General features: G+C 59.2%; 2 protein-coding genes across 5 annotated transcripts; one reads left to right on the top strand and one right to left on the bottom strand.

Annotated features, from left to right (window-relative positions):
• The first annotated feature begins 461 nt into the window (after positions 1–461).
• On the top strand, positions 462–12,256 carry RHOBTB2 (Rho related BTB domain containing 2). 4 transcript variants are annotated; one of them, XM_036396635.2, is made up of 10 exons: positions 466–597; positions 5,302–5,503; positions 5,661–5,764; positions 5,854–6,039; positions 6,739–7,763; positions 8,580–8,698; positions 8,772–8,922; positions 9,007–9,095; positions 9,831–9,936; positions 10,015–12,256. In XM_036396635.2, the coding sequence occupies exons 1-10, from the start codon at positions 566–568 to the stop codon at positions 10,251–10,253; spliced, it is 2,253 nt and encodes a 750-aa protein (XP_036252528.1). In that variant the 5' UTR covers positions 466–565; the 3' UTR covers positions 10,254–12,256. The 4 variants fall into 4 exon arrangements, with proteins under 4 accessions (XP_054373473.1, XP_036252528.1, XP_054373472.1 ...); XM_036396634.2 differs by lacking the exon at positions 466–597 and adding an exon at positions 1,912–2,124; XM_054517498.1 differs by having other exon boundaries at positions 462–597; positions 8,772–9,095.
• LOC118695198 (tumor necrosis factor receptor superfamily member 10A-like) lies at positions 12,068–23,528 on the bottom strand. The gene is made up of 10 exons (XM_036396636.2): positions 23,323–23,528; positions 18,101–18,233; positions 17,293–17,421; positions 16,842–16,956; positions 16,672–16,757; positions 16,477–16,572; positions 16,064–16,101; positions 14,849–14,944; positions 14,024–14,096; positions 12,068–13,938 (listed from the first exon to the last, which is right to left on the bottom strand). The coding sequence occupies exons 1-10, from the start codon at positions 23,377–23,379 to the stop codon at positions 13,661–13,663; spliced, it is 1,101 nt and encodes a 366-aa protein (XP_036252529.1). The 5' UTR covers positions 23,380–23,528; the 3' UTR covers positions 12,068–13,660.

Genomic DNA, 23,528 nt, shown 5'->3' with positions numbered 1-23,528 from the left:
GCTGTGCCACACTGTGCCATTCCATGCCAAGCCACGCCACAGCACGGGCTCGCTGGGGAACAGTCAGCTGAGACTTGTCCTCCTCCCTGGGAGGAGAGGGGCTGTGAGCAGCACCCACGCTTTCCACAGCTGCTCCCGACCCCTTTCCCCGGCCCGTGCCCTCCTCGGTGCCTCGGTAACCTTTTCTGCCGGGAGGGAGGCCCGTGCGAGCTCCGCAGCCGGAGCGTTCCGCCTGCGGGTGACAATCGTGCTTTTGTTTTGCCTGGCTGCGAGAGGGGCAGGCGGGAATTTGGCTGCCCAGAAAGCCGCCGGGAACCCTTTCTTCCACAATTAAGCACCTGCTACAAGAGAGCAAATAAGCCAAATCATGCGGCTGGCAAACAAGCTTTACGTGTTCCTTCCCCGTGACCCACTCCAAGAAGCAGAAAGCTCCAGGCTCTGCGGCTCGGCTGCTCGCAGCTCCCGGGGCAGCGATTCCACAGCAATCCCGGGAGCTGCCTCTGCCGCCTCCAAACCCAAAAAGGGCTTTCCCCTCCCCACATTAGCGGCTCCATCTCCTTCTGCTATGGAGAGACAGATCCCCGTGCTGCGAGTTCGGTGAGGCTGGCGCCGGGCTGGGGGGGCCGTGCCGGGCCGGGCCGGGCCAGGCGAGCGCTGCGCTCTGCGCCGTTCGCTGCGGCGCCGCATCAGTGCCGGGGCCTGATCCGAGCGCAGGGAGCAGGGCAGGCAGGGGGCCGAGCCTAGCGCGGCTCGGCGGCGGGGATGGGCAGGGAGAGGCGGCTGCAAGGCTCGGCCAGGGATGGCGAGGATCACATGATGCGGATATGCGGGGTCAGAGCGGTGCCCGCCGCCTTCCCGGCAGCCGCGCTGCAAAGATGACTCGGAGGTTTTTTGGTGCCCCGAGGGTTCAGATTTCGGGGAGATGCCCTGGGGGTGAGGAGGGGCTGCAATAAACCCCGTGGAGAAGGGGAAAAAGGCAGGACTGCAGCGTGTGGCCTGTGCTCGAAGGGCACGGAGGGATGGAGCAGCTTCGCCCTCCCCTCCCTGCGAGAAGCCCTGCGAGGGTTTGGGGGTGCTCCGGGGGGGCTGTGGGGCTTGTGAGGGGTCTCTTCCACCCCCAGCACCACACATGGCCCAGCTGGCAGCTGGCACCTCCCGAAATTTGGGGACAGGGAAAGGTCTCAGAGGGATGCAGGAGAGGGTGCATGCCCCCCCAATACAGATCAGGATTGGGGGGCACGAGGGGAGGGGGATCGTATGCAGAAGAAAGATGGAGGTGAGATATAGCGGGGGTGGGAGTGTCATCCCCCCCTATGGATGTCACAGAGGATGGAGGGCAGGGTGGGGGTCTCATGCAGAGGGGGCATAGGGATCCCTGGAGTGCAGGATTGGGGGCCAGGATGGGAGGATTTTAGGGCCAGGATGGGGGTCCCAAGGCAGAATTGGGGCCACAACAGAGCCCCCTGAGAGGGAGGTTTAGGGGCAGGATGGGGCTGCATGGAAGGCAGGATTGGGGGGCACAGAGGAGTCCCCTGAGAGGGAGAATTAGGGACACGATGGACACGGGGGGGTCCGAGGCAGAATTGACGGAGCCCCCTGCAAGGGAGGGTGAGAGGACATTACGGGGTCTCAAGGCGGATTTAGGGGGAGGTGACAAAGCAGGGGTAGGACTTAGGGACAGGATGGGGATCCCAGGGCAGGAGTGGGGGCCACAACGGAGCCTCCTGCAAGGGCCGTGCCGAGGGTCCCCATGCGCGGCAGGACGGGCCCGTACCCCCCCCGGGACCCCCCCGTGTCTCTCCGAGCCAATGCGCGGCCGCGGGGGGGGCTCGGGGCGGGGCCCGGCCGGGGCCGCTTGTTTTTTGTGAATGAAAGGCGGGGCGGGCGCGACTGCAGCGCGCAGGGCGGTGCGCGCAGGGCCGCGATCCGCGCAGGGCTCCGCGCAGCGCAGCGGGCCGCGGATGCGGAGATCGGGGCGGCCGAGGCGCCGCCATGGGCCCCCGCGGGCCCGGCCCTGAGCCGCGCAGCCGTGCCCAGCCGAGCCGCGCCAGCCGCGCCGTGGCCATGTCCGGAGGGGCGAGCCCGGCCCCGGCCCCTGGGAGCCGCCGCTTCGTCTGTGTTGGTGTGAGTACCGGGGCACCCCCCGCGCTTCCGCCCCGCGCCCCGCTCCGCCTCCGCGCATCCTGCCCGGCCCGGCCCGGCTCCCGGACGGGGCACGGCGAGGGCCCGGCCCCTCCGGCCCACCCGCACCCCGATCCGGGTGGCTCGGGTTCCTCTCGCCGTGCCATCCACGCCGGCTCCCGGTGCTCTCCAGTCCCCTCGCCGTGTCCCGTACCCCCTCCCAGTGCTTCCCGTCCGCCTCGCGATGCCCCGCACCCCCGATCCAGGTGCTCCGAACACCCCCAAGCTCCTCGCGGTGCCCCGCAGTCCCGATCGGGCGCTCCGAGCTCTCCCGAGCCTCCTTGCGGTGCCCCACATCCCCGGCCTAGGTCCTCCCCAGTCTCCTTGCCATGTCCCGCATCCCCGAACTGGGTGCTGCGAGCACCCCCAACCTCCTCGTGATGCCCCGCACGCCTGGCCTGGGTCCTCCCCGACCTCCTCGCCATACCCCGCACCCTCTCCCTGTGCTTCCTGTCCCTTTTCCAATGCCCCACAGCCCCGGTTCGGGTGCTCGGAACACCCCCGAGACCCCTTGCGATGCCCGCACCCTCTCCGGATCCTCCCGAGCCCCTTTGCGATGCCCGCACCCGCTCCCGGTGTTCCCCGACCCCTCTGCGATGCCCCGCAGACGCTCCGAGCACCCCCGAGACCCCTCGCAATTCCCCGCGCCCCCAATCCGGCTGCTCCCCGCTCCCTCCCCAAACTCCCGCACCCTCTCCCGGTGCTCCCCGTGCCCTTTGCGGCGCCCCCGACCCCGGTGCCCGCCGCATCCCCCGGCCCCGGCCGTGCTGCAGCCCCGCTCGGGGCCCCGTTCCTCCCGCACCGCCTCCCGCCGCGGCCTCCACAGCCCCGGCTGCTTCCGCGGGGCCGCCGGGCCCCGCTCCTCCCGCACCCCGCGGCTGCCCCGGGCGCCCCGTTATTTTTGGGCATCGCCGCCGTTTCGGGGCGGTTTCGCCCCGGTTTGGGGGTTCTCCTCCCCTGGCGAGGTGCGGGATGGAGGATTTGGAGCCTGGGAGTTGCTAAGCGACGGCTCCCGGGGTGATGGTGCAGTTGCCTTGGCAACCGCGGGCTGGGAGCCTGGAAGGAGCAATTTTGGGGTTCTCCTTGGGGGGTGTGGGTGTGAACTGGGTGCCCGTGGTTTGGGTGGGGGGCTGCTGGCTCCAGCCCTGCTCCTCTGGGAAGAGCTTTTCCTTTGGGGGGAACTCCAACCTCTTGGCATCTGGGGTTATTTTTACTCTGCGGTGGATTTTGGAGCTGTTCTCAGGAGAAAAGTGATGGTGGGGAAGGCGAGGAGGGGGCTTGAGAAGGTTCAGCCCCTCCTGGGATGGTGTGGGTGAGGGGCTGTGACCCCCCCACTGTGGGGCCAGCAGAGCTCCCCAATGAGGTTCTGCTTTATTGAGATCCCCTTTTTATCCGTGCTGCTGTCCCCCTCTTCCCCTCCTCACGGCAGGCACTGATCCCACAAGGATTTAGCCCTTAATTCCCATGAGGCACCAGACTTTCCGAGCTGGCTGGGCTGGGGGTGGGCTGAGCTCCCCACGAGGGACAAACATCCCAAGTGCCAGCTGCGGTTGTCATTCCTGTGCCTTCCCCCTCCATCCCAACCAGCTCGGCTGACTCGGGAGCACGGCTGGGCCTAAAAATAACCTCAGCAAAGCTCGCCGAGCACTCACAGCCCCCAACCCCGGAGATCTCCCGGTCCTACAGAGCCCAGCTGATCCCTGGGAGGAGCAGGGGACAGGGGGTGGCAGCAGAGGGGGACGGAAATGGATTTTGAGGGGCTAATGGGGAAGGAGCCCACCTGCCCTGCTGCTGCTCCTGGTTTGCAATGCCCTTCGGGATGAATTCCCTGCATCCCAAAGGAGGAGGGGGCGTGGAATGCGGTGACAACCACTCAGAGAAGTTTTGCCTCGGGACCAGCCCGGTGTGGAAGCGCTGGCACCCGAAGTGACCTGGATTTGTGCCACCTGCCTTTGCCTCCAGCTGCCCTCGGGTCCCAGGTGTGCCCAGGGAGGCTGTGCACGGAGGGAGGCGCTAACATTGGGAAGTCCTTGCCAGGCTGCCGGTTTGGGGAGCTGTGGTCCCACGTGCAGGGCTCGGTTGCCATCGTTACCGGGTATTTTCGCTCACTGCGCTGGTGGTTTATTATAGCAGCTCAGGAGGCCGCTGCCAGGAGGGAGCAAGAGGGGGAAGAGATCCCTGGCCTTGGGAAGTTCAGAGAAATTGGGATCTGGGGGTTTTTGTCCTTCTTGCTATCCCAAGATGGGGAAGAGATCTTTGCCATTGGGGAGTTCAGAGAAATTGGGATCTGGGGGTTTTTGTCCTTCTTGTTATCCCAAGGGGGAAGAGATCCCTGGCCTTGGGAAGTTCAGAGAAATTGGGATGTGGGTTTTTTTGTCCTTTTTGCTATCCCTCAATCCCTCAGTGCTTTTCCCCCTGGAAACCACATAAACCCTCGTGTTCGTGCTGTGATGAGTTAATTCTGGCTGATTTAGGCTCTGGCTTTGAGCAGGGAATGGGTGACACACCTGGGCACACCTGGGTGCTGCTCATCAGCTTTGCAGCACCCACAGCACCGACATCTCTCTCAGGAGGGCTCCTGGGAGCTCTCCCAATCCCTGTGGCTTCTGAGCCTCTGGGAAACCTAAGGAGTTTCTTCTTGCTGCTCTTAGCTGAGAGCAAATGTCCCCTTGGGAATGGGATGGGAAAAGGGGGCCAGGTCAGTGTCCCCTGCCAGACAGCAGAGCCAGGCAGTGCCTGTGTGTGCACTCAGTCAGGCGGCTCTGGAAGCTTCTCTTGCAAATGCTGGAGATGGAGAAAAGGAAGAGGAGGAAGGGAGAGGAAAAAAAAAAGCCTCATCTCACATGAACAGGCATGAGCCTGAGAGCTGGGAGGGAGGAGGGCGCAATCCAACGCAGGCCATGTGTCTGACGTGGCACAGCAGCCACACTGCCACCAGAACATGAAATTTTAAAGGGGACTGGCGGGCACAGCGAGCTGGGAAGGGCTGGGCAGCTGCTGCAGAGCTTCCCCGAGCTGCCAGGGAGTGTCAGCATCCTCCTGCTTGTGCCCCTGTGCTGCCCTGGAGACAGCCCCTGGCTGGTCCTGGCTGTGTTTGCCGAGCCCTCGTTCCCCCCGCAGGTCCCAATTAATGGATTCTGACATGGATTATGAGAGGCCAAACGTAGAAACCATCAAGTGCGTCGTGGTCGGGGACAACGCGGTGGGCAAGACCCGGCTCATCTGTGCCCGTGCCTGCAACGCCACCTTGACCCAGTACCAGCTCCTCGCCACCCACGTGCCCACGGTGTGGGCCATCGACCAGTACCGCGTCTGCCAGGAGGTGAGGGCTGCCCAGGAGGCTGGGGGGGCTCATGGAGGCCCTGTGGGGATCCCGAGGAGGTGGGGCTGTGGCTGACTGCCCGCGGTGGGGACAGCCCTGCTGTTGTCCTTGTGAGGCGCAGGGACTGAGGAGAGCTGGATGGTTTCTGTTCCCCCAGGTGCTGGAGCGCTCCCGGGATGTGGTAGATGATGTCAGCGTGTCCTTGCGCCTCTGGGACACCTTTGGTGACCACCACAAGGACAGGCGCTTTGCCTACGGCAGGTAGGGACAGGCAGAGCCCGGCGCTACCCTGGGCAGGGAGGGAGGGAGTCCCCAAACCGGACCTTGACCCCTGCCTTGTCCCCTCACAGGTCCGACGTTGTGGTTTTGTGCTTCTCCATCGCCAACCCCAACTCCCTGCACCATGTGAAGACCATGTGGTACCCGGAGATCAAACACTTCTGCCCCCGCGCCCCCGTCATCCTGGTGGGCTGCCAGCTCGACCTGCGCTACGCCGACCTGGAGGCCGTCAACCGGGCACGCCGACCCCTGGCCAGGTGGGACCCGCGTGCCCCAGAGACCTCCCTGCCTGCCCTCCTTATCTCAAGAGCTCTCTCCTGTCGGAGCATCGGGGGGTAGGACGGTTGGGATGGATGGAGATGAGAGATCTCTGCAGCCAGGTGGGGAATTTGGGGTTTATTGCAAAGGGCCTGGGGGCAGGGCCCTGCTGGGAGCTGCCAGGCACAGCTGAGAGCAGGACTGAGAGAAGAGAGGGGGAGAGAGGATGAGAGGGTGAGAGAGTAAAAGGGGTAAGAGAGCGAGGTTCCCATTCCAATACAATAAATCTTCTTCTGTGTTGAATATTCTGATTCCCACTAACCAATCCAGTACAAGATACAAATCCTACAGCATTTACATACAGCCTATAGAATCAGTACATCACCACACTGTGTTCCATTTTAAACCCTACAAACTCCTCTTTGGGCCCCTTCTGCCAAGCTGGCAGGGTCTGCTCTGACCCTTGGAGCTGCCTGCAAGCAGAGGGTGTTGTTCCATCAAAAGGGGATCACCTTCAGCCAGCCACACCATTGTTTTCCAGTTGTTCAGTAACTGAGGGATCTCAAAGCTTGCTTTCATTTCAATCTCGCTTATAGTTCCCATATTCTCAAAATCTTTTGCCAGACAATCACATTGATAAGGCTTTCCTGTTTCATCTTCCCCAACACTCTTCATTAATTATCTCCTGTCTATTTCAGGCCAATTAAACCTAACGAGATCCTTCCCCCGGAGAAGGGCAGGGAGGTGGCCAAGGAGCTGGGGATCCCTTATTACGAGACGAGCGTGGTGGCCCAGTTTGGTGTCAAGGACGTCTTTGACAATGCCATCCGTGCCGCCCTCATCTCCCGCCGCCACCTGCAGTTCTGGAAGTCCCACCTGCGCAACGTGCAGCGGCCCCTGCTCCAAGCCCCCTTCCTGCCCCCCAAGCCCCCTCCTCCCATCATCATCGTCCCGGACCCCCCTTCCAACAACGAGGAGCGTCCGGCCCACCTCCTGGAGGACCCCCTGTGCGCGGACGTCATCCTGGTGCTGCAAGAGAAGATCAAAATCTACGCACACAAGATCTACCTCTCCACCTCCTCCTCCAAGTTTTACGACCTGTTCCTCATGGACCTGAGCGAGGAGGACCAGCAGAGCAGCGCGGGGCACGGCTTCGGGGCGGCCGTCACGGCGGCCGCCGAGCGGATGCTGCACCAGGAGGAGAGGCACCACGGGCGGGATTTCCTCCTCAGGGCCGCCAGCTTCGACATCTGCGAGAGCGCCGAGGAGGCCGGACCCGGCCAGCGCAAACCGTGCCTTAGAGCCTCCACCAGTGACGGGATCCTGCGGGGCGACCGCTACGAGAACGGCGAGCGCGGGCTGCGGCGCGGCCGGAACCTCTCCTCGTGGAGCAGGGCCTTCACCAGCATCCAGGAGGAGATGGCCGAGGACCCGCTGACCTACAAGTCCAAGCTGATGGTGGTGGTGAAGATGGACGCGTCCATCCAGCCGGGGCCTTTCCGGGCCGTGCTGAAGTACCTGTACACGGGCGAGCTGGACGAGAACGAGCGGGACCTGATGCACATCGCTCACATCGCCGAGCTGCTGGAGGTGTTCGACCTGCGCATGATGGTGGCCAACATCCTCAACAACGAGGCGTTCATGAACCAGGAGATCACCAAAGCCTTCCACGTCCGGAGGACCAACCGGGTGAAGGAATGCCTGGCCAAGGGGACTTTCTCGGGTATGGCCCCAGGAGCAGCAGCCTGGTCCTTTTTGGGGGCTCACAGGGCGGGTGGGGGCTCAGAGCTCCTGGCTTTGCTCCATGTGTGAGGGGGTGGCTGTGCCTCCCCCAGGGTTTTTGGTCACACTTTGCTGTGTGGGGATTTTTATCGCCTTTTTTTTTCCCTGAGAAAGTGAGTGTGAAGCCCTTCCCCAGGGTTTCCTGCTCCCCAGTTGGTCCAGCAGCTCTGTTTATTTATGGAAGAGCTGCAAAGGCGACTTCCTCCTCTCCCGGCCCGGATTTCACAGGGTCATCCTGATTTATGAGGGGCAAGTGCCCTTAGTACGATTTCCCCAGCTTTCCAGCGAGCGCCACGAGCCACCAGCACGAGGTGACATCCCAGGGGGACGTGAATGTCCCAGCCGCCCTCTGGCTGGATTTGTTTCATGGAGATGGATCCTAATATGGTCAGGCTGTCCCTGTCAGGGACAGATGTGTGCTGGCCCTTGCACACCCCTGGGAGAAGCTGCAGAGAGCGAGGCAGGAGATCCCCAGCCTCCTTCCCAGCTCTCCAAGGACCCAAATTTAGGTGTGACATTTCCTTCCTAGCAAATGTGGCAAATGTGCTGTGGGGTGACCTGGAACACCCTTGGAACAGGCAGAGCACTGCTGAGGCTCTCCCCTGAGCTCCTCTGGGCTGGCAGGGAATGCTGGATAAAAATGAGCGATATTTTAGGGAAAAATACAGGATTTGTCCCCTTCCCTCTGCTTTCCTTGGGGTGAGGTGTTTTGTGGCTGAGCCCCAGGTCCCAGCAGCGCCCCTGTGCTTGTCCCCAGATGTCACCTTCGTGCTGGATGATGGTGCTATCAGTGCCCACAAGCCCCTGCTCATCTCCAGCTGCGACTGGATGGCCGCGATGTTCGGCGGCCCCTTCGTGGAGAGCTCCACCAACGAGGTGAGGAGAGCCCCCTGGGAGGGTGGCAGGGCTGGGGACACGGCCAGGAGGTGACAATGTGTGCGTCTGGCAGGTGGCACTCCCTCACACCAGCAAGAGCTGCATGCGGGCGGTGCTGGAGTACCTGTACACGGGGCAGTTCAGCTCCAGCCCCGACCTGGACGACATGAAGCTCATCATCCTCGCCAACCGCCTCTGCCTGCCGCACCTGGTGGCTCTCACAGGTGAGTCTGGGTGGCTGCAGCACGGCAGGGTGGCTGTCACCCCGTCCCAGCCACCCCTGAGCCCGTGTGTCCCCCCCTGTGCAGAGCAGTACACGGTCACCGGGCTGATGGAGGCGGCGCAGATGATGGTGGACATCGATGGGGACGTGCTCGTGTTCCTGGAGCTGGCTCAGGTAGGACAGGAGCCGGTGCTGCAGGGCTGGGGGTGCTCCAGGTGACACTCAGAGGGGTCTGGCAGGGCTGGGGGTGACACACAGAGGGGTCTGGAAGGGCTGGGGGTGCTCCAGGTGACACAGAGGGGTCTGGCAGGGCAGGAGGTGACACACAGAGGGGTCTGGCAGGGCTTGGGGTGACACAGAGAGGGGTCTAACAGGGTGAGAGGTGCTCCAGGTGACACAGAGGGGTCTGGCAGGGCTGGGGGTGATACAGAGAAGGGTCTGGAAGAGCAGGAGGTGACACAGAGAGGAGTTTGACAGGGCAAGAGGTGCTCCAGGTGGCACACAGAGGGGTCTGGCAGGGCAGGAGGTGACACAGAGAAGGGTCTGGCAGGGTAAGAGGTGCTCCAGGTGACACAGAGGGGTCTGGCAGGGCAGGAGGTGACACTCAGAGGGGTCTGTCAGGGCAAGGAGTGACACACAGAGGGGTCTGGCAGGGCTGGGGGTGCTCAAGGTGACACACAGAGGGGTCTGGAAGAGCAGGAGGTGACACAGAGAGGGGTTTGACAGGGCAAGAGGTGCTCCAGGTGGCACACAGAGGGGTCTGGCAGGGCAGGAGGTGACACAGAGGGGTCTGGCAGCTCCAGGAGCTGGACAGCCAGGTCTGGCCTTGGATGTCCATGGAGCAATGAGGTGAAGCCCTGGTGCTGGCCGTTCCCGGTGGCCCTGAGCTGGTGTCCCGTCCCTCCCCAGTTCCACTGCGCCTACCAGCTCGCCGACTGGTGCCTGCACCACATCTGCACCAACTACAACAACGTCTGCCGCAAGTTCCCCCGCGACATGAAGGCCATGTCGGGAGGTGAGTGGCAGCCAGGGGGAGGTGACAGGGGGGTCCCTGCGGTCCCGGCACCGCCCTCACGCCCCCGTGTGCCCGCAGAGAACCAGGAGTACTTCGAGAAGCACCGCTGGCCGCCGGTGTGGTACCTGAAGGAGGAGGATCACTACCAGCGGGCGAAGAAGGAGCGGGAGAAGGAAGACTACCTCCACCTCAAACGGCAGCCCAAGAGGCGCTGGCTCTTCTGGAACGCCTCCTCCTCCCCTTCTTCCTCTCCTTCATCGTCGGCAGCCACAGCCTCCTCTTCCTCCTCCTCCTCCTCCTCCTCGGCTGTGGTTTGAAAGCCCCGTCCTTGCCCTGGGAGGAGACGGGGAGGAGGAGGAGGAGGAGGAGGAGGAAGGGTGGGATGCCCTGCCCCAGCGGCGGAGCAGCGGCAGCGGCCCCGCAGCAGAGCAGAGGGGCGGCCGCTGGGGAGGGGCTCAGCCCTGCTCCCCCCGCGGCGGGACCGGCAGAGCCCGAGCAGCAGGAGGAACTCGCGTTTACAGGAGCACCAGGGCTGTGCTGTGGTTTCATTTCGTGTGGAATTTTCGTTGGAAATTGGTTTTGTTTTTCGGAACATCATCAGCATGAGGAAGAAGAAGATGAAGAAGAAGAAGAAACACATCCAGCTTCCACTTGGGATTTGGAACCAGAAGCTCTGGGATGTGGTTTGGGTGTCTGATGGCATCTCACCACCTGGAGCCACCGTGGGGGTCCTGCCACCCCCTTGGACTCGCAGCAGGGTCAGGCACAGGGCAGGGGACCCTGGCCCCCAAATGCCTCCAGGCACTGCAGGATTTCCCCTACAAGTGGGGTTTGTCCTAATTCAGGGCATGGAGAGGACCAGAGTCCTCTCCTCCCTGTTCTTAACTCTTCAGTTTTGTTTAGACAGAAACTTAAAGCAAAAAAAAAGCCCCAAACCCAAACCCAGTCCCTCAATCTGCCACACCAGAAACCAACCCTGAGCCCTGGGCTGGGGATTTTAGCCTGGAAGGCTCCATTGTAATAAATGGTATTTTAAAAGCCCGGCGTGGTCCCTGTGTGTGTGGGAGGAGCAGCTGGACAGGCACATCCCTGTGCCAGGCTGGGGTGATGCCATCCCCCCCTTCCAGCGCTCCTGGGACGGGCAGGGACAGCCAGGCCTGGCAGGACCCACCCCTGCTACAACACCAGGTGGCTTTTCCATCGGACTGACTCTGCCTGTCCCACTGTGTCCCTGCAGGGCTGCCAGGCAGGGCAGGAGGCACCCGAACCTCCTCACCCTCCCCAGCTGGGATGGGGAAAGCTCCTTGGAGCCCATCCCTGCAGAGGCTGCTGCTGGAGGAGCACCCAGGGATGCTCCTGGTGGCTCCCACCCCACACTGCTCCTCTGGCCCCTGCAGCACCTTGGAGCCTCCCCCTGTGCATGGCCGCCCTCAGCCTCGCTGCAGGAGCCAGGTGGCTCCTCACCCTCGGTGTTGTGTCCCTCGGCAGCCCCAGTGAGCAGGTAGGACCACGACTTCCTCTCCTTTTCACACAACCTGGGCACTCACCGCTGCTTCTGAGTCCTGTTTGCCTTGCCCAGGCCAGGACCCGAGCCCTGGCACTGAAGCCTGCGTGTGCCCAGGCCTGCATGCTCAGGGGGCACAGGGCAATGCCCAGGAGGGGCCCCTGGGCACGAACCCTCCGGGCAGCTCAACAGCAGCTCCTGCTTTTCACCCCAGCCCCACGCTCCTGGGGAGCAGCTGCAGGGGCGTTTTGGGGGGCTGAGCAGAGCCCTTTTGTCACTAAGCACTGCATGGATTTGCAACACAGCTACTGCAACACACAGAGCCCTGGCTGGTGGAGCCGGAGCCCCTTGATGGCACAGGGACGGTGGCACCCCCTGCTCTGGCATGGGGCTCTGGTCTGGGGTAAAGAGAGGCCAGGATGGCTGCTGAGGGCTTTCCCTGGCACGAAGGACCCTTGGGGACTGGTGGGGACCATTCCTGGTGGGGTGGCTGAGCATTAATTCCATGGGCTGAGTCCTCAGTGCCACGTGGAGCAACTGGTGTCCACTGGGACCCTGGACCTTGGTGGCCATTGAGACCCCTCACCAGAGTTCTGGGGGGAAAACAAATCAAACCAGACGAGAAAATCAGGAAGATTTTTTTTTTTTTAAATTAACCCTTCATAAACAGAAACGTAAAAAACTGGAGAAGTAGACTGGCTGGGCCAGAGCTCTGTATAAAACACACAACCATGCATAACAAAAACAATATTTTTATAAAGCTTTTAAGTTAATATATGTAAAGTTTACGATTACTAAATAAATACGTACAAAAGTTCTGCTTGTCTTATTGGAGGGTGGGGGAATGGGAGCAGCAGGGAGGGTGCTCAGCACCCTCCCACCATACATGTAATGTACTGGGTTGGACTGGGGTGGCAGCTCAAGTAAAGCAGTAGTTTTCCCAGCTGTTTTCCCAGCTAGGTTGTCCCTGAGCTTTGTGTGAGGTGCAGTGCTTGAGAAATTGCCCTGGGATGGGCAGGAGGTATCACAGTCACACACACACACTCTGTGCATTCACCCCTCCATGCTGAGGGACAGCAGAGCCACCCCACGGCCATGGGCTAACCTGGATTTTCCCCTTCTCCTCAGCTCTGGGGAGACCCCACCTGCAGCTCTGGGGCCTCCACAAGGATGTGGAAGTCCTGGAGCAAATCCAGAGGAGGCCATGGAGCTGGTCCGAGGGCTGGAACCCCTCTGGAGCCAGGCTGGAAGAGCTGGGATTGTCCAGCCTGGAGAAGAGAAGGCTCTGGGACACCTTCAAGCCCCTTCCAGTACCTAAAAGGGCTCCAGGAGAGCTGGACAAGGGCCTGGAGTGCCAGGACATGGGACTAGCTTTAAACCAAATGAAATTCACATTATATTAGATTATACAAAAAAGCTCTTCAAAATAAGAGTGAGTAAAGGCTGCCCAGATAAGCTGCCCCATCCTGGCAATCACTCAAGGTCAGGCTGGACGGGGCTTGGAGCAGCCTCATAGGGAGGAAGATGTCCTTGGTCCTGGCAGGGGGCTGGGCTGGGTGACCCCTGCATTGTCCCTTTCCCCAGGCAACCCCAGTGTCCATTGTGCAAATCAATCATTCCCTCTGTCCCCTCCAAGTGCAGTTTTAAACTGGCTCCTAAGAACAAGCAGAACCATGTAAACAAAAAACAAAAATAAAAACATAACAAAACAAAATCCAAAAACAAAACCTAAAAATTTAGGTCACCATCAGCAGCCCAAGACCCCAGCTGAGCTTGCAGAACCACCAAGCATGCAGAATGAAGCTTACTTAGAGATGTTCTAGAAGCAGAAGCCATTTCTTGATGCCAGGAATCCTTTGAAAATCAAGGATGATCCAGTTCAAAAGCACAGGGTTTGCCAAAAACCCTTCTCTGCACCCAAAGAAATCTGGGTAGTACCAATACTTCCAAGATAGCTGGTCCAAGGCAGATTGAAATTATTTAAATCTCTTGGTGTTGACCCAGTGAAATCAAGAAACCAGCTTGGATTCCACGAGAACATCGAACCTGTAACTCCAGCAGAGAGGAGCCTGAGGCTTGTGCTTCACATGAGGACCAGCTCCTCCTGGCTCAGCTGAACTCGTGATGGCTTCAAAAGCAGAGGAGCACAGGACAGCTACAAACAGCTACAAGCCAACTGTTCTGAGTCTTTCACATGTGCAGAGCGTGTGCCCTGCTCCTTCAGCTCGTTTCGTACTGAAAACGTCCCTCCTGGACCAGCGTCTCACTGAGGGCCTCTGCCACCCCCCTGAGGCTGAGGCGCACCAGGGTCTCCAGCAGGGTGTTCACAGAGGCCTTGGAGCCCTCCTTGTTCTGCCACCTGCACATCATGTTGTAAAATTCATCCAGGGACTCGTCCATGGTGATGTCATTGTCCTCCAGGTTCAGGCTGCGGCCAAATCTCTTCCAGTAGGCTTTGGGCACCTTCTGCCCAAAGGTGTAAAAGTAGCTCTGCAGCGCTGGAGGGGCAAAGGGACAGCTCAGAGCATGGGCAGCAGGGACAGCAATCCCAGCCCCAGCATTTCCCCAGGCCCCAGCACTCACCACGACTGGGATCAGTCCCTGGTACTGGAACCAGAGTCCTCCAGGGTCTCCCACTCTGACTTGGCAGCATCACCTGCAACGACAATGTCACTGCTGCAATGACAGTGTCCTACAGCACCCACCAAGCCCCAGCAGCAATGTGTGACTAATGGGGATTGGAGACCCTCTCCCTCTGTCCCAGGGCTGTTGGGGCAGGAGATCACTACCCATGCCCAGGACATCCATGTCTGATCAGCCCCAGGACATCCATGTCTGATCACACCCAGGACATCCATGTCTGATTACAACCAGCCCCAGGACAGCCATGTCTGATCAGCCCTGGGACATTCATGTCTGATCACACCCAGGACATCCATGTCTGATCAGCCCTGGGACATCCATGTCTGATCACACCCAGGACATCCATGTCTGATCAGCCCTGGGACATCCATGTCTGATCAGCCCCAGGACATCCATGTCTGATCACAACCAGGACATCCATGTCTGATCACACCCAGCCCCAGGACATCCATGTCTGATCAGCCCCAGGACATCCATGTCTGATCACACCCAGGACATCCATGTCTGATCACACCCAGCCCCAGGACATCCATGTTTCCTCTCTGCAATGGCAGCAGTCCCTGAAATGGGGAGACCAGAGCTGTGTTTGCTCAGCATCAGCATTAAATCCTCCGAGGACTCTCTCGACTGCCACGAGCAGATTTTGCCATCCTGACCCCACAAAGAGACCCTTCACCATCTCCCTGAGCAGCCCAGCCCTGGAAGCCCCCCAGGATGTTCAGATCTTGGCCTGGCACGCTGGGGCAGGGGGTGCCACTCACGTACCTGTCTCTCTGCTGCCCTGTCCCTCTCTGTCTGTGTGTTGGTGATGTTGTCACCTGTCTCCACGTTCTCTGTCTTGCACCACAGCAGCTTCTGAAACTGGAGTTCAGCGGCAAGGGAGAAACACAAACTGTGGTGGTTTGGGAAGGCAGGAACCTGCCATGGATCCCAGGGCACGGATCCTGAGCTTGGAGGAGCTCTGGGCGAGCACAGCCCACCCCTACCCTGGGATCTCCATTGTGGACCCTGGATGTGCCAGCACTGCCACCAGGAAAGTGTTAATGGCACTGAGGAAGGGGCTGGAAGCACCCAGAGCACCACCAGAGAGCCTCCTCTGCTTGGCCCAGCTCTAGCACAGCCCTGCAGGGATGACCCTCGTCCCCTGCTCCTCCAGCCTTCCCAGGAACTGCTGGGTGAGACTCATCCCCTGCTCCTCCAGCCTTCCCAGGAACTGCTGGGTGAGACTCATCCCCTGCTCCTCCAGCCTTTCCAACCAGATGAAACTCATCTCCCTGGCCCTCCAGCTGGATGAAACTCATCCCTCTGCTCATCCAGCCTTCCCAGGAACTGCTGGGTGAGACTCATCCCCTGCTCCTCCAGCCTTTCCAACCAGATGAAACTCATCCCCAGCTTCTCCAGCCTTCCAGAAACTTCTGGGAGAGACTCATCCCCTGCTCCTCCAGCCTTCCCATCCGGATGAAACTCATCCCCTGCTCCTCTGGCCTACCAGAAACTGCTGGGTGAGACTCATCCCCTGCTCCTCCAGCCTTCCCAGGAACTGCTGGGTGAGACTCATCTCCTGCTCCTCCAGCCTTCCCAGGAACTGCTGGGTGAGACTCATCCCCTGCTCCTCCAGCCTTCCCATCTGGACGAAACTCATCCCCTGCTCCTCTGGCCTTCCAGAAACTTCTGGATGAAACTCATCCCTCTGCTCTTCCAGCCTTCCAGTAATTTCTGGGTGAGACTCATCTCCCTGCTCCTCCAGCCTTTCCAACCAGATGAAACTCATCCCCTGCTCCTCCAGCCTTCCAGAAACTTCTAGATGAAACTCATCCCCTGCTTCTCCAGCCTTCCCATCCGGATGAAACTCATGCCCTGCTCCTCCAGCCTTCCCAGAAGCTGCTGGCCAAGTGGGGAGCAGTGGGGAGCAGAGGGAATGGGGGACATTACCCCAGCCCACAAACAGAGCCATTCCCCCCTGCCATCCCAGGAACTCACAATTTCATAGGGCTTCTGGCTCGAGGATCTCCCATCCCCTGGAAGATGGAAAGAGCGCTGTGATCCCTCTTCCCCCAGGCAGGACCCTCTTCCCACTCTGCCCACACCAGGTGGGTGTTCCTGGGGTCTCTCTTCCCACTCTGCCCACACCAGGTGGGTGCTCCCGGGGTCTCCCCACCCAGCCCACCCCAGGTGGGTGTTCCTCGGGTTTCTCTTCCCACCCAGCCCACACCAGGTGGGTGCTCCTGGGGTTTCCGTTCCCACCCAGCCCACACCAGGCGGGTGCTCCTGGGGTCTCTCTTCCCACCCAGCCCACACCAGGCGGGTGCTCCTGGGGTCTCTCTTCCCACCCAGCCCACACCAGTGTAGAGCCCCTGGCCAAGGTGGGTGCTCCAGGGGTCCTCTGCACTCACCTGGGGAGCTGCAGTGGCGTTTGCAGCAGCAGAAAGCAATCCCACTCATGATCCCAACTATCACAACAATCCCTGCAATGGTGCTGCCCACGAGGTCTGAAGCAGATAAAACAAGGTATGAGCAGCTGCTCCTGCTTCAGCCTCAGCAGCAGCTCCCACCCCACCCGTCAGCCCTCCAACAGCTGCTCCACTCACGGGAGGGGAACGTGGCCGTGTTAGGACCGCACTGGAGGTCACTGTAAGGCGTGCAGGGTTTCAGCATCACTTGGCTCTCGGGACACCTGGGAGAGGGGACACAGGGCGGGCTCAGCAGCTGTGGCTCAGCAGCACAAACCCCACAGGAGCCACCACGGCCCCAGACCCACCTGGGCTTGCACTTCTGGCACATCTCACAGGGGTGCTCCGGGGGGCAGAAGGTGCCGTTCCTGCAGGCACACACCGTGTTCCTCTGGGGCTGGCAGGGACTCAGCTCCACCTGATCTGTGGGACAGAGGGGACACAGCTCCACCCTGGCTCCTCCTCTCCCAGCCGCGGGCAGGACCAGGTCCCTCCCTGCTGTTGAGTGCCACCTTTTCCTGCCCCACAAGGGAAAAGCAGTGCCTGGATCAAACTCCACCAGCAGCTGCCAGTGCTGCTGGGAGCCTCATCCTCCTGCTCTGTGTGGAGTCTCAGCCCAAGCTTTGCATGAGGGATGTGGCCTTTAACAGATGTGGCAGCCCCAGCCACTCTCTGGGGACACTGCAGGTGACACTGAGCTCTGAGAGAGCTCAGCTGGGCCCAGCCTGAGCCACCAGCCCTGCTCCCCCCAGCTCGTACCTTCCCTGCACTTGGAGCACTCCTGGCACGACTGGAAGACGTTGGGATATTCCATGTATTCCCCAAGTCCACAGGGCTCACACGTGCTGGAGCCTCCCTGCTCCTCACACTCCTTGGTAAGGTAGGTGCCTGAAGAGAAAGGGAAACTCTGAACACACAGGGAAGGGTCTGGAGCCCCAGGAGGGGCTGAGGGAGCTGGGCAGGGGCTGGAGCCCCAGGAGAGGCTGAGGGAGCTGGGAAGGGGCTGGAGCCCCAGGAGAGGCTGAGGGAGCTGGGCAGGGGCTGAGCCTGGAGCAAAGGAGGCTCAGGGGCCCTTGTGGCTCTGCACAGCTCCTGCCAGGAGGGCACAGCCGGGGGGACCGGGCTGTGCTCCAGGGAACAGGGACAGGAGCAGAGGGAACGGCCTCAGGCTGGGCCAGGGCAGGCTCAGGGTGGGCACAGCAGGAATTTCCCCATGGAAAGGGGGCTCAGGGCTTGGCACTGCCCAGGGAGGGTTGGAGTGCCCATCCCTGGAGGTGCCCCAGGAAGGGCTGGACATGGCACTCAGTGCCAAGGTGGGGAGTGGGCACAGGTTGGATTTGGTGGCCTTGGAGGGCTTTTCCAACCTGAAGGATTCTGTGATTCCACCATCAGCGAAGCTCAGAGGCAAATGAGCCAAGAAAAGGAAAATATTCCCAAAATGAGTGCTTAGATCCATGATAGTGGAGCAGGGCAGAGCTGGAGCCCTGCTGCCCCTCAGGAGGAGCGAGGACAGGAACAGGAGCACGGAGAGGCTGCAGAGGTGGGATCAGTGCTGAGACCAGCTCACCTGCAGGGCACTTCTTGCAATAGACACCATTGCTTTTCCTGTAGTAATCATCTTCCCCTCTCCAGACTAGATCCAGGGAATCAAAGCTGTCCCTCTTCCTCAGGGTGACAGCACTGGCTTCCCAAGGGGCTGCCTGTTAAAAAGTACAGAAAACCTCGGGTTAAAAACCACCCCAATCCATTGGGCAAGGGGAGAAAGAGCAAGGTGAGAGTTGCTGTGCCCAGTGAAGCAGGAGACGAGCTTTGGGATGGCTCAGAGCCACCTCAGCCAAAGGCACTCCCCACAAAACAGGACCAGTTTTTCCTTGGCAAAACCAAGAAGAGATCTGGAGGTTTGCAGGGGAATTCTGCCTGCCAGGTTATCAGCTGGGCAAAGAGTCGCTAACGACCCCTTTCCTTCCCAATTTCTGATAAGGACCCTTTCCTTCCCAATTTCTGAGAACGACCCTTTTCTTCACCAATTTCTGAGAACGACCCTTTTCTTCACCAATTTCTGAGAACGACCCCTTTCCTTCCCAATTTCTGAGAACGACCCTTTTCATCCCCCAATTTCTGAGAAGGACCCCTTTCCTTCCCAATTTCTGAGAACGACCCTTTTCCTCCCCCAATCTCTGAGAAGGACCCTTTTCCTTCCCAATTGCTGAGGACCCCTTTCCTTCCCAATTTCTGAGAACGACCCCTTTCCTTCCTAATTTCTGAGAACAACCCTTTTCCTCCCCCAGTTTCTGAGAACGACCCTTTTCTTCCCCAATTTCTGAGAACGACCCTTTTCTTCCCCAATTTCTGAGAACGATCCTTTTCTTCCCCAGTCTCTGAGAACGACCCTTTTCCTCCCCCAGTTTCTGAGTGCATCAAGAGCCCCAGTGGAAGGGAAGAGTCGGGAAGAGGAAGGGTTTGTGGCAGGAAACAGCCCCATGTCAAGGCTGGAAGGCGGCGCCAGATCCCAGCATTAACCCCTGGGCTGTCACTCTGGGCTCCCAGGGACAGCCTGGCCTCGTGTTTTCCCTGTTATTCTGCTGAGGATCGGGAAGAAAAGTCACATTTCCCTCAGCTCTCCACACCCTTTTTGTGCTGCCTCAGGGTCGATGCTCAGCAGGAATGGCCGTTTGTCCCCTTAGGCTTTGGGGGCTTTTGGGCACCTCAATGTCCCCAATGGGGACAACCCCATCGGCCTCTGAGCCAGCACAGAGCTGCTCCATGGATATCCATGGATAAAAAGCTGCATATCCATGGATATAAAGCTGCCCCTAGCTCACCGGGGCGGCAGGGACAAACATGTCACAGCCTCACGGGCTGCAGGAGACACTTCCCTCCCATCCCCTCCCCAACACGAAGGGTGAAGTTAAAGCAAATATCTCTGCCATGAGTCAGAAGCTGCCTAGAACACCAAAACAATGGAGTTTGCAAACTGGTTCCTGCCCCCTCCTCCTCCGGAGCTTCCCGCCACAGGAAAAGGCAGAAGTGGCTCCAGCAGATCAGGAAAGGTCACGGGGCTGCGTGATGGGGACACCAGCCAGGCCCGTGCCTTGGGAAGGCTGGCCTAGAGCACAGGCTGGACAGAAAAATAAAGCAGGGATTTATAAAAAGGATCTCCTCAATGGATCCACCTTGGGCAACACAAGAGCCCAGCCAGGGCTGCACCCAAGATGAAGCAAAATGGTCACAAAATGGACGGCCAGTCACGAGGTCTCTCACTTTTATAAGTTTTGGTCCATTAGCATAGTGGAGTTAATTGTCCAATTATATCTTTACGTTAAAAAGTCCCATCCTTCCTGTTTTTCTCTCAGTTCACCATTGTTTATGCTTTTGGGCCTGCAACTTGTATCGGTTGTCCTTGGCCCCAGGCTAGAAAAGGAATTGTTTTGTCTAGCTGCTCTGTGGAGAGAGCTCACCACACTGAATATGAAGCTCAGAGCTGCACACCTAGGCAGCGCAGAATCTGAAAAATATGAAAGCTAAAACTTAAGGCATCAGGGCCATGGCAAGGACAAACACCCACCACGACCAGGCCACAGAACCCCCAAGCCCTGGCCAGGAACGGGGCCAGATCCTGACCCTGACTCAGAGGGATCAAATCCATGTCCCTCCAACACCTTCTGGCTCTACTGGATCTGCCTTTGCTCCCCTTTTCTCCAGCTAGGAACGGCTGCAAGTTTGTAAAATCTTTTATCCACTTGAGGAGCTCCAGCCACAACAGCTTCACCCATTCTGGTCTTGGAAGTCCTGGAAGAGAAGGGACAATTTGTCCCCCTTCCATGGGGGAAAAAAAATCCACATTTCTTCCCCACCTGAACTCTGCCATGCTGTGAGGGTGATCACAGCGACACCACAGCATTTTCTGCAGTTTGGGAGGGCCCCTCAGCCACAGGATTTCATTTCTTTACTGTGAAAAATGCGCATTTTATGATTGGCTTTTCGCAAATATTATAATGAATATGATATGTGTTGTGTTAGAAAGTAATGCTATGTTAATTCTCTTAAGTAGTGTGTTCAATATAGTTTTAGGTTATAAAAAATGTTAAAATAGAAACTGTGCTATGGGATAGTTTTTTAAAAGAAAAAAATAATTCTTTTTAAAGAAAAGATAGTAGGATACTTTTTTTAAAGAAAGGACTTGCAGCAAAATAGCAGCCACAGGACACCTAAATCTTTCAGAGAAAAAGAATTTATTGCCCTCTTATCAGAAGAAACGAACTTCTTCCTGCCTAGAAGACGCCACCATTAGGATTAAGAGAAAGAAGATGACGATGACCAGAAAGAATCCTGTGTTCGAATGGAATTTAAGCATCATGTATGGGGTGTATGAATAAGCAACAGGCTGTTGTTTTTAAGGCTTAATCCTTTGTTAACGTGGGTCCTTTTTCCCCAGAAAAAGGTACCTGGACTGTCCATAACTTTGTCTCTATTGTCTCATATTGTCCTAATTCAAATTGTCCAAATTATTATCACTCTAATTGTATTACTGTTTTTATAACCATTTTATTACTATTAAACTTTTAAAATTCCAAAAACAAGAGATTGGCGTTTTTCACATTTACAGAGAACACAACACGTGCACGATAAGGTTATCAGCCCACAGCACCCTGCTGCCATCCCTGACCCAACTATCAGTTGGAGAACCCAGCACGGTGGGTTTGAGGAGTTTTCACCCACAGCAAACAACTGGAGAAAGCCTGGAGGCAGAAGAATTAGAGGCACAGAAATCCTTCATCAGCTCTTCCTCTTTGGGGGATCAAGTCTGGAGAAAAAGCTCGGGAAAGCATCAAACTTTGAACTTCCCCTGCTTCCATCCCCGATTTGTTTTTCTCCTGAGGTGATCCCAAAAAGAGTTGGACCCTGCAGCCCTGGCTGAACTGCGGAGATGAAAGAGGATGAAACACACCCACAGCCTCTGAAGGCAGCAAGAAAACCGGGATAAAAGCGGTGCCAGGCAGGCACCTGAGTCACCTGCTCCAAGGACACAGGGTGGGATTTCCCCCTGGAATTCCCGCAAAGCCAGCAGAATGTGAGCTCCATCCTCAGAAATGGCCTGTGTCCAGCCATGAGGCAAGAGAGAGGACATGACGCAATATCGGACCATGCCATGTGAATCACCATTGAGCAGCTCCCCATCCCTCATAGGAAAAATGGGATAAAAAAATAAAAAAATCCCTGAGGCCTTTACCGGAGTGCCCTTAGGCAGTGGGTTTAAGGCTTGACTTTACCAGGCCAGTCTAAATAAACTCTGCTGAGCAATGTAGGGAATGAATTGGATGAGAAGCTCTCTCTGAAAACCTGTTTGGGGCAGCGCTGATGTAATTCCAGCCTGGGAGCAGCGCCCATGTGCTCCTCCGCTGCCGTGGCTTACGGGCCAGCCCTGGCATACAAGTCAGGGCAGGATCTCTGGGATAAAACTCAGGATCCTCCTGACTTCAAGTGACAACAGAGTTCAGGTATCCTCCAACTCTACAACATCCAATCCACGGGGAAATATGATATGCCCAGGTGGAATTTTGTGTCCTAAATCCCTGTGCTGAGGGTTTGGACATCGTTTGGGCAAGTTGCATTCCTGCTCCGGGAGCATTCCTTGTGTTAAAACATCCCAAAGGGGTGTAGGCGCTGTCACCAGATGCCAGCACGGAATGGCAAACACGGCTTGGGAGCGAAGGGAGTGGAAATCCCCTTCCCTGCCTCGGCAGTCAGAGTCAGGTCCAGTTTGCCGCCTTTTATCACCGTCACAGTCCCCCCGGGGCCATGTGCTCGGAGCCGGGACGCTGAGATCGCTTTTCGCACCGAAAAAATTCCCCGTCCAAGCTCTGGCATCCCCCCCTCACCCCACTCCCGGCCGCAGCCTCGCGTCCTCCCGGTACCCCGAACCCGCTGTGCCGTGCCCAGGTGAAGGCCCTGCTCCGCCGGTCCATCCGAACCCCCCGGGTCCGCCTGTCCGTCCGAACCCCCCGGGTCCGCCTGTCCGTCCGAACCCTCCTGCTCCGCCTGTCTATCCGAACCCTCCTGGTCCGCCTGTCCATCCGAACCCCCCTCGTCTGCCGGTCCATCCGAACCCTCCTCGTCCTCGCCGACCCATCTGAACCCCCCTGGTCCGCCTGTCCGTCCGAACCCTCCTGGTCCGCCGGCCCATCCGAACCCTCCTGCTCCGCCTGTCCATCCGAACCCTCTTGCTCCGCCTGTCCATCCGAACCCTCTTCGTCCTCTCCGGCCCATCCGAACCCCCCTGTTCTTCCCCTGCCCATCCGAACCCCCCTGGCCCCATGGCTTCCACCCCTCCATCCCCCGGGCCAGGTGAGCCCCACCGCCCCCGTTTTCCCCGCCGCCTCCAGACCAGGTGAGCGGCCCAGCCCCCCCCACGGCCCCCGGAGCAGCTGAGCCCCTCCGTGCCTCAGTTTCCCCGACTCACACGAGCCCTTCCCCCGCAATCGCAGGTAAAGGCGCGGCCCATTCGCCGCTCTCCGCAGGCAACCCCACCCCTCTCACCTCCATCCAGGGGCACCCCCCGTCCACACAGCCCCCGCCGCTCGGCCGAGCCTCACCAGGGCAGCCCCCCGAACACCCCCATGCCCCCTTCCCACCCGGACCCCGTCCCACTCCGCCGCTCCGAGCCCCCCGACAGCGCGGCAAGTCTGGGCATGTCGCGACAGCACCGCGCAGCCCCGACAGGGGTCCGGACCCCCACCGGCCGCGCTCCCGGAGGGTCCCCACAGCCCCACGAGCCCCGTCCCCACTGACCGTGAGCAGCAGCAGCAGCAGGGCCAGCCAGAGCCGGCCCCGTCGGGGCCAGCGCATGGTGAGCGGAGCGCCCTTCTCCTCACGGCGGGCACGGAGAGGGCACGGAGAGGGAAAGGAGAGGGAACGGAGAGGGAACGGAGAGGGAACGCAGCGGGCACGGAGAGGGAACGGAGCAGGCACGGAGAGGGAACGGAGCAGGCACGGAG

This window comes from Molothrus ater, chromosome 28 (genome assembly GCF_012460135.2).
Source record: "Molothrus ater isolate BHLD 08-10-18 breed brown headed cowbird chromosome 28, BPBGC_Mater_1.1, whole genome shotgun sequence".
Classification (NCBI taxonomy): domain Eukaryota; kingdom Metazoa; phylum Chordata; class Aves; order Passeriformes; family Icteridae; genus Molothrus; species Molothrus ater.
Note: the sequence above shows the minus strand (reverse complement) of the source record. Positions and strands in the feature narration are given on the sequence as shown.

Excerpts from the sequence above, each read along its gene's own strand:
- RHOBTB2 (XM_054517498.1), top strand. The coding sequence starts at position 566 with ATGGAGAGACAGATCCCCGTGCTGCGAGTTCG. Across the intron at positions 598-5,301 it reads ATCCCCGTGCTGCGAGTTCG|GTCCCAATTAATGGATTCTG; the intron begins GTGAGGCTGGCG and ends TTCCCCCCGCAG. Across the intron at positions 9,937-10,014 it reads CATGAAGGCCATGTCGGGAG|AGAACCAGGAGTACTTCGAG; the intron begins GTGAGTGGCAGC and ends GTGTGCCCGCAG.
- LOC118695198 (XM_036396636.2), bottom strand. The coding sequence starts at position 23,379 with ATGCGCTGGCCCCGACGGGGCCGGCTCTGGCTGGCCCTGCTGCTGCTG. Across the intron at positions 16,957-17,292 it reads GTGCTCCAAGTGCAGGGAAG|ATCAGGTGGAGCTGAGTCCC; the intron begins GTACGAGCTGGG and ends TCTGTCCCACAG. Across the intron at positions 13,939-14,023 it reads AGGGACTGATCCCAGTCGTG|CGCTGCAGAGCTACTTTTAC; the intron begins GTGAGTGCTGGG and ends TTGCCCCTCCAG.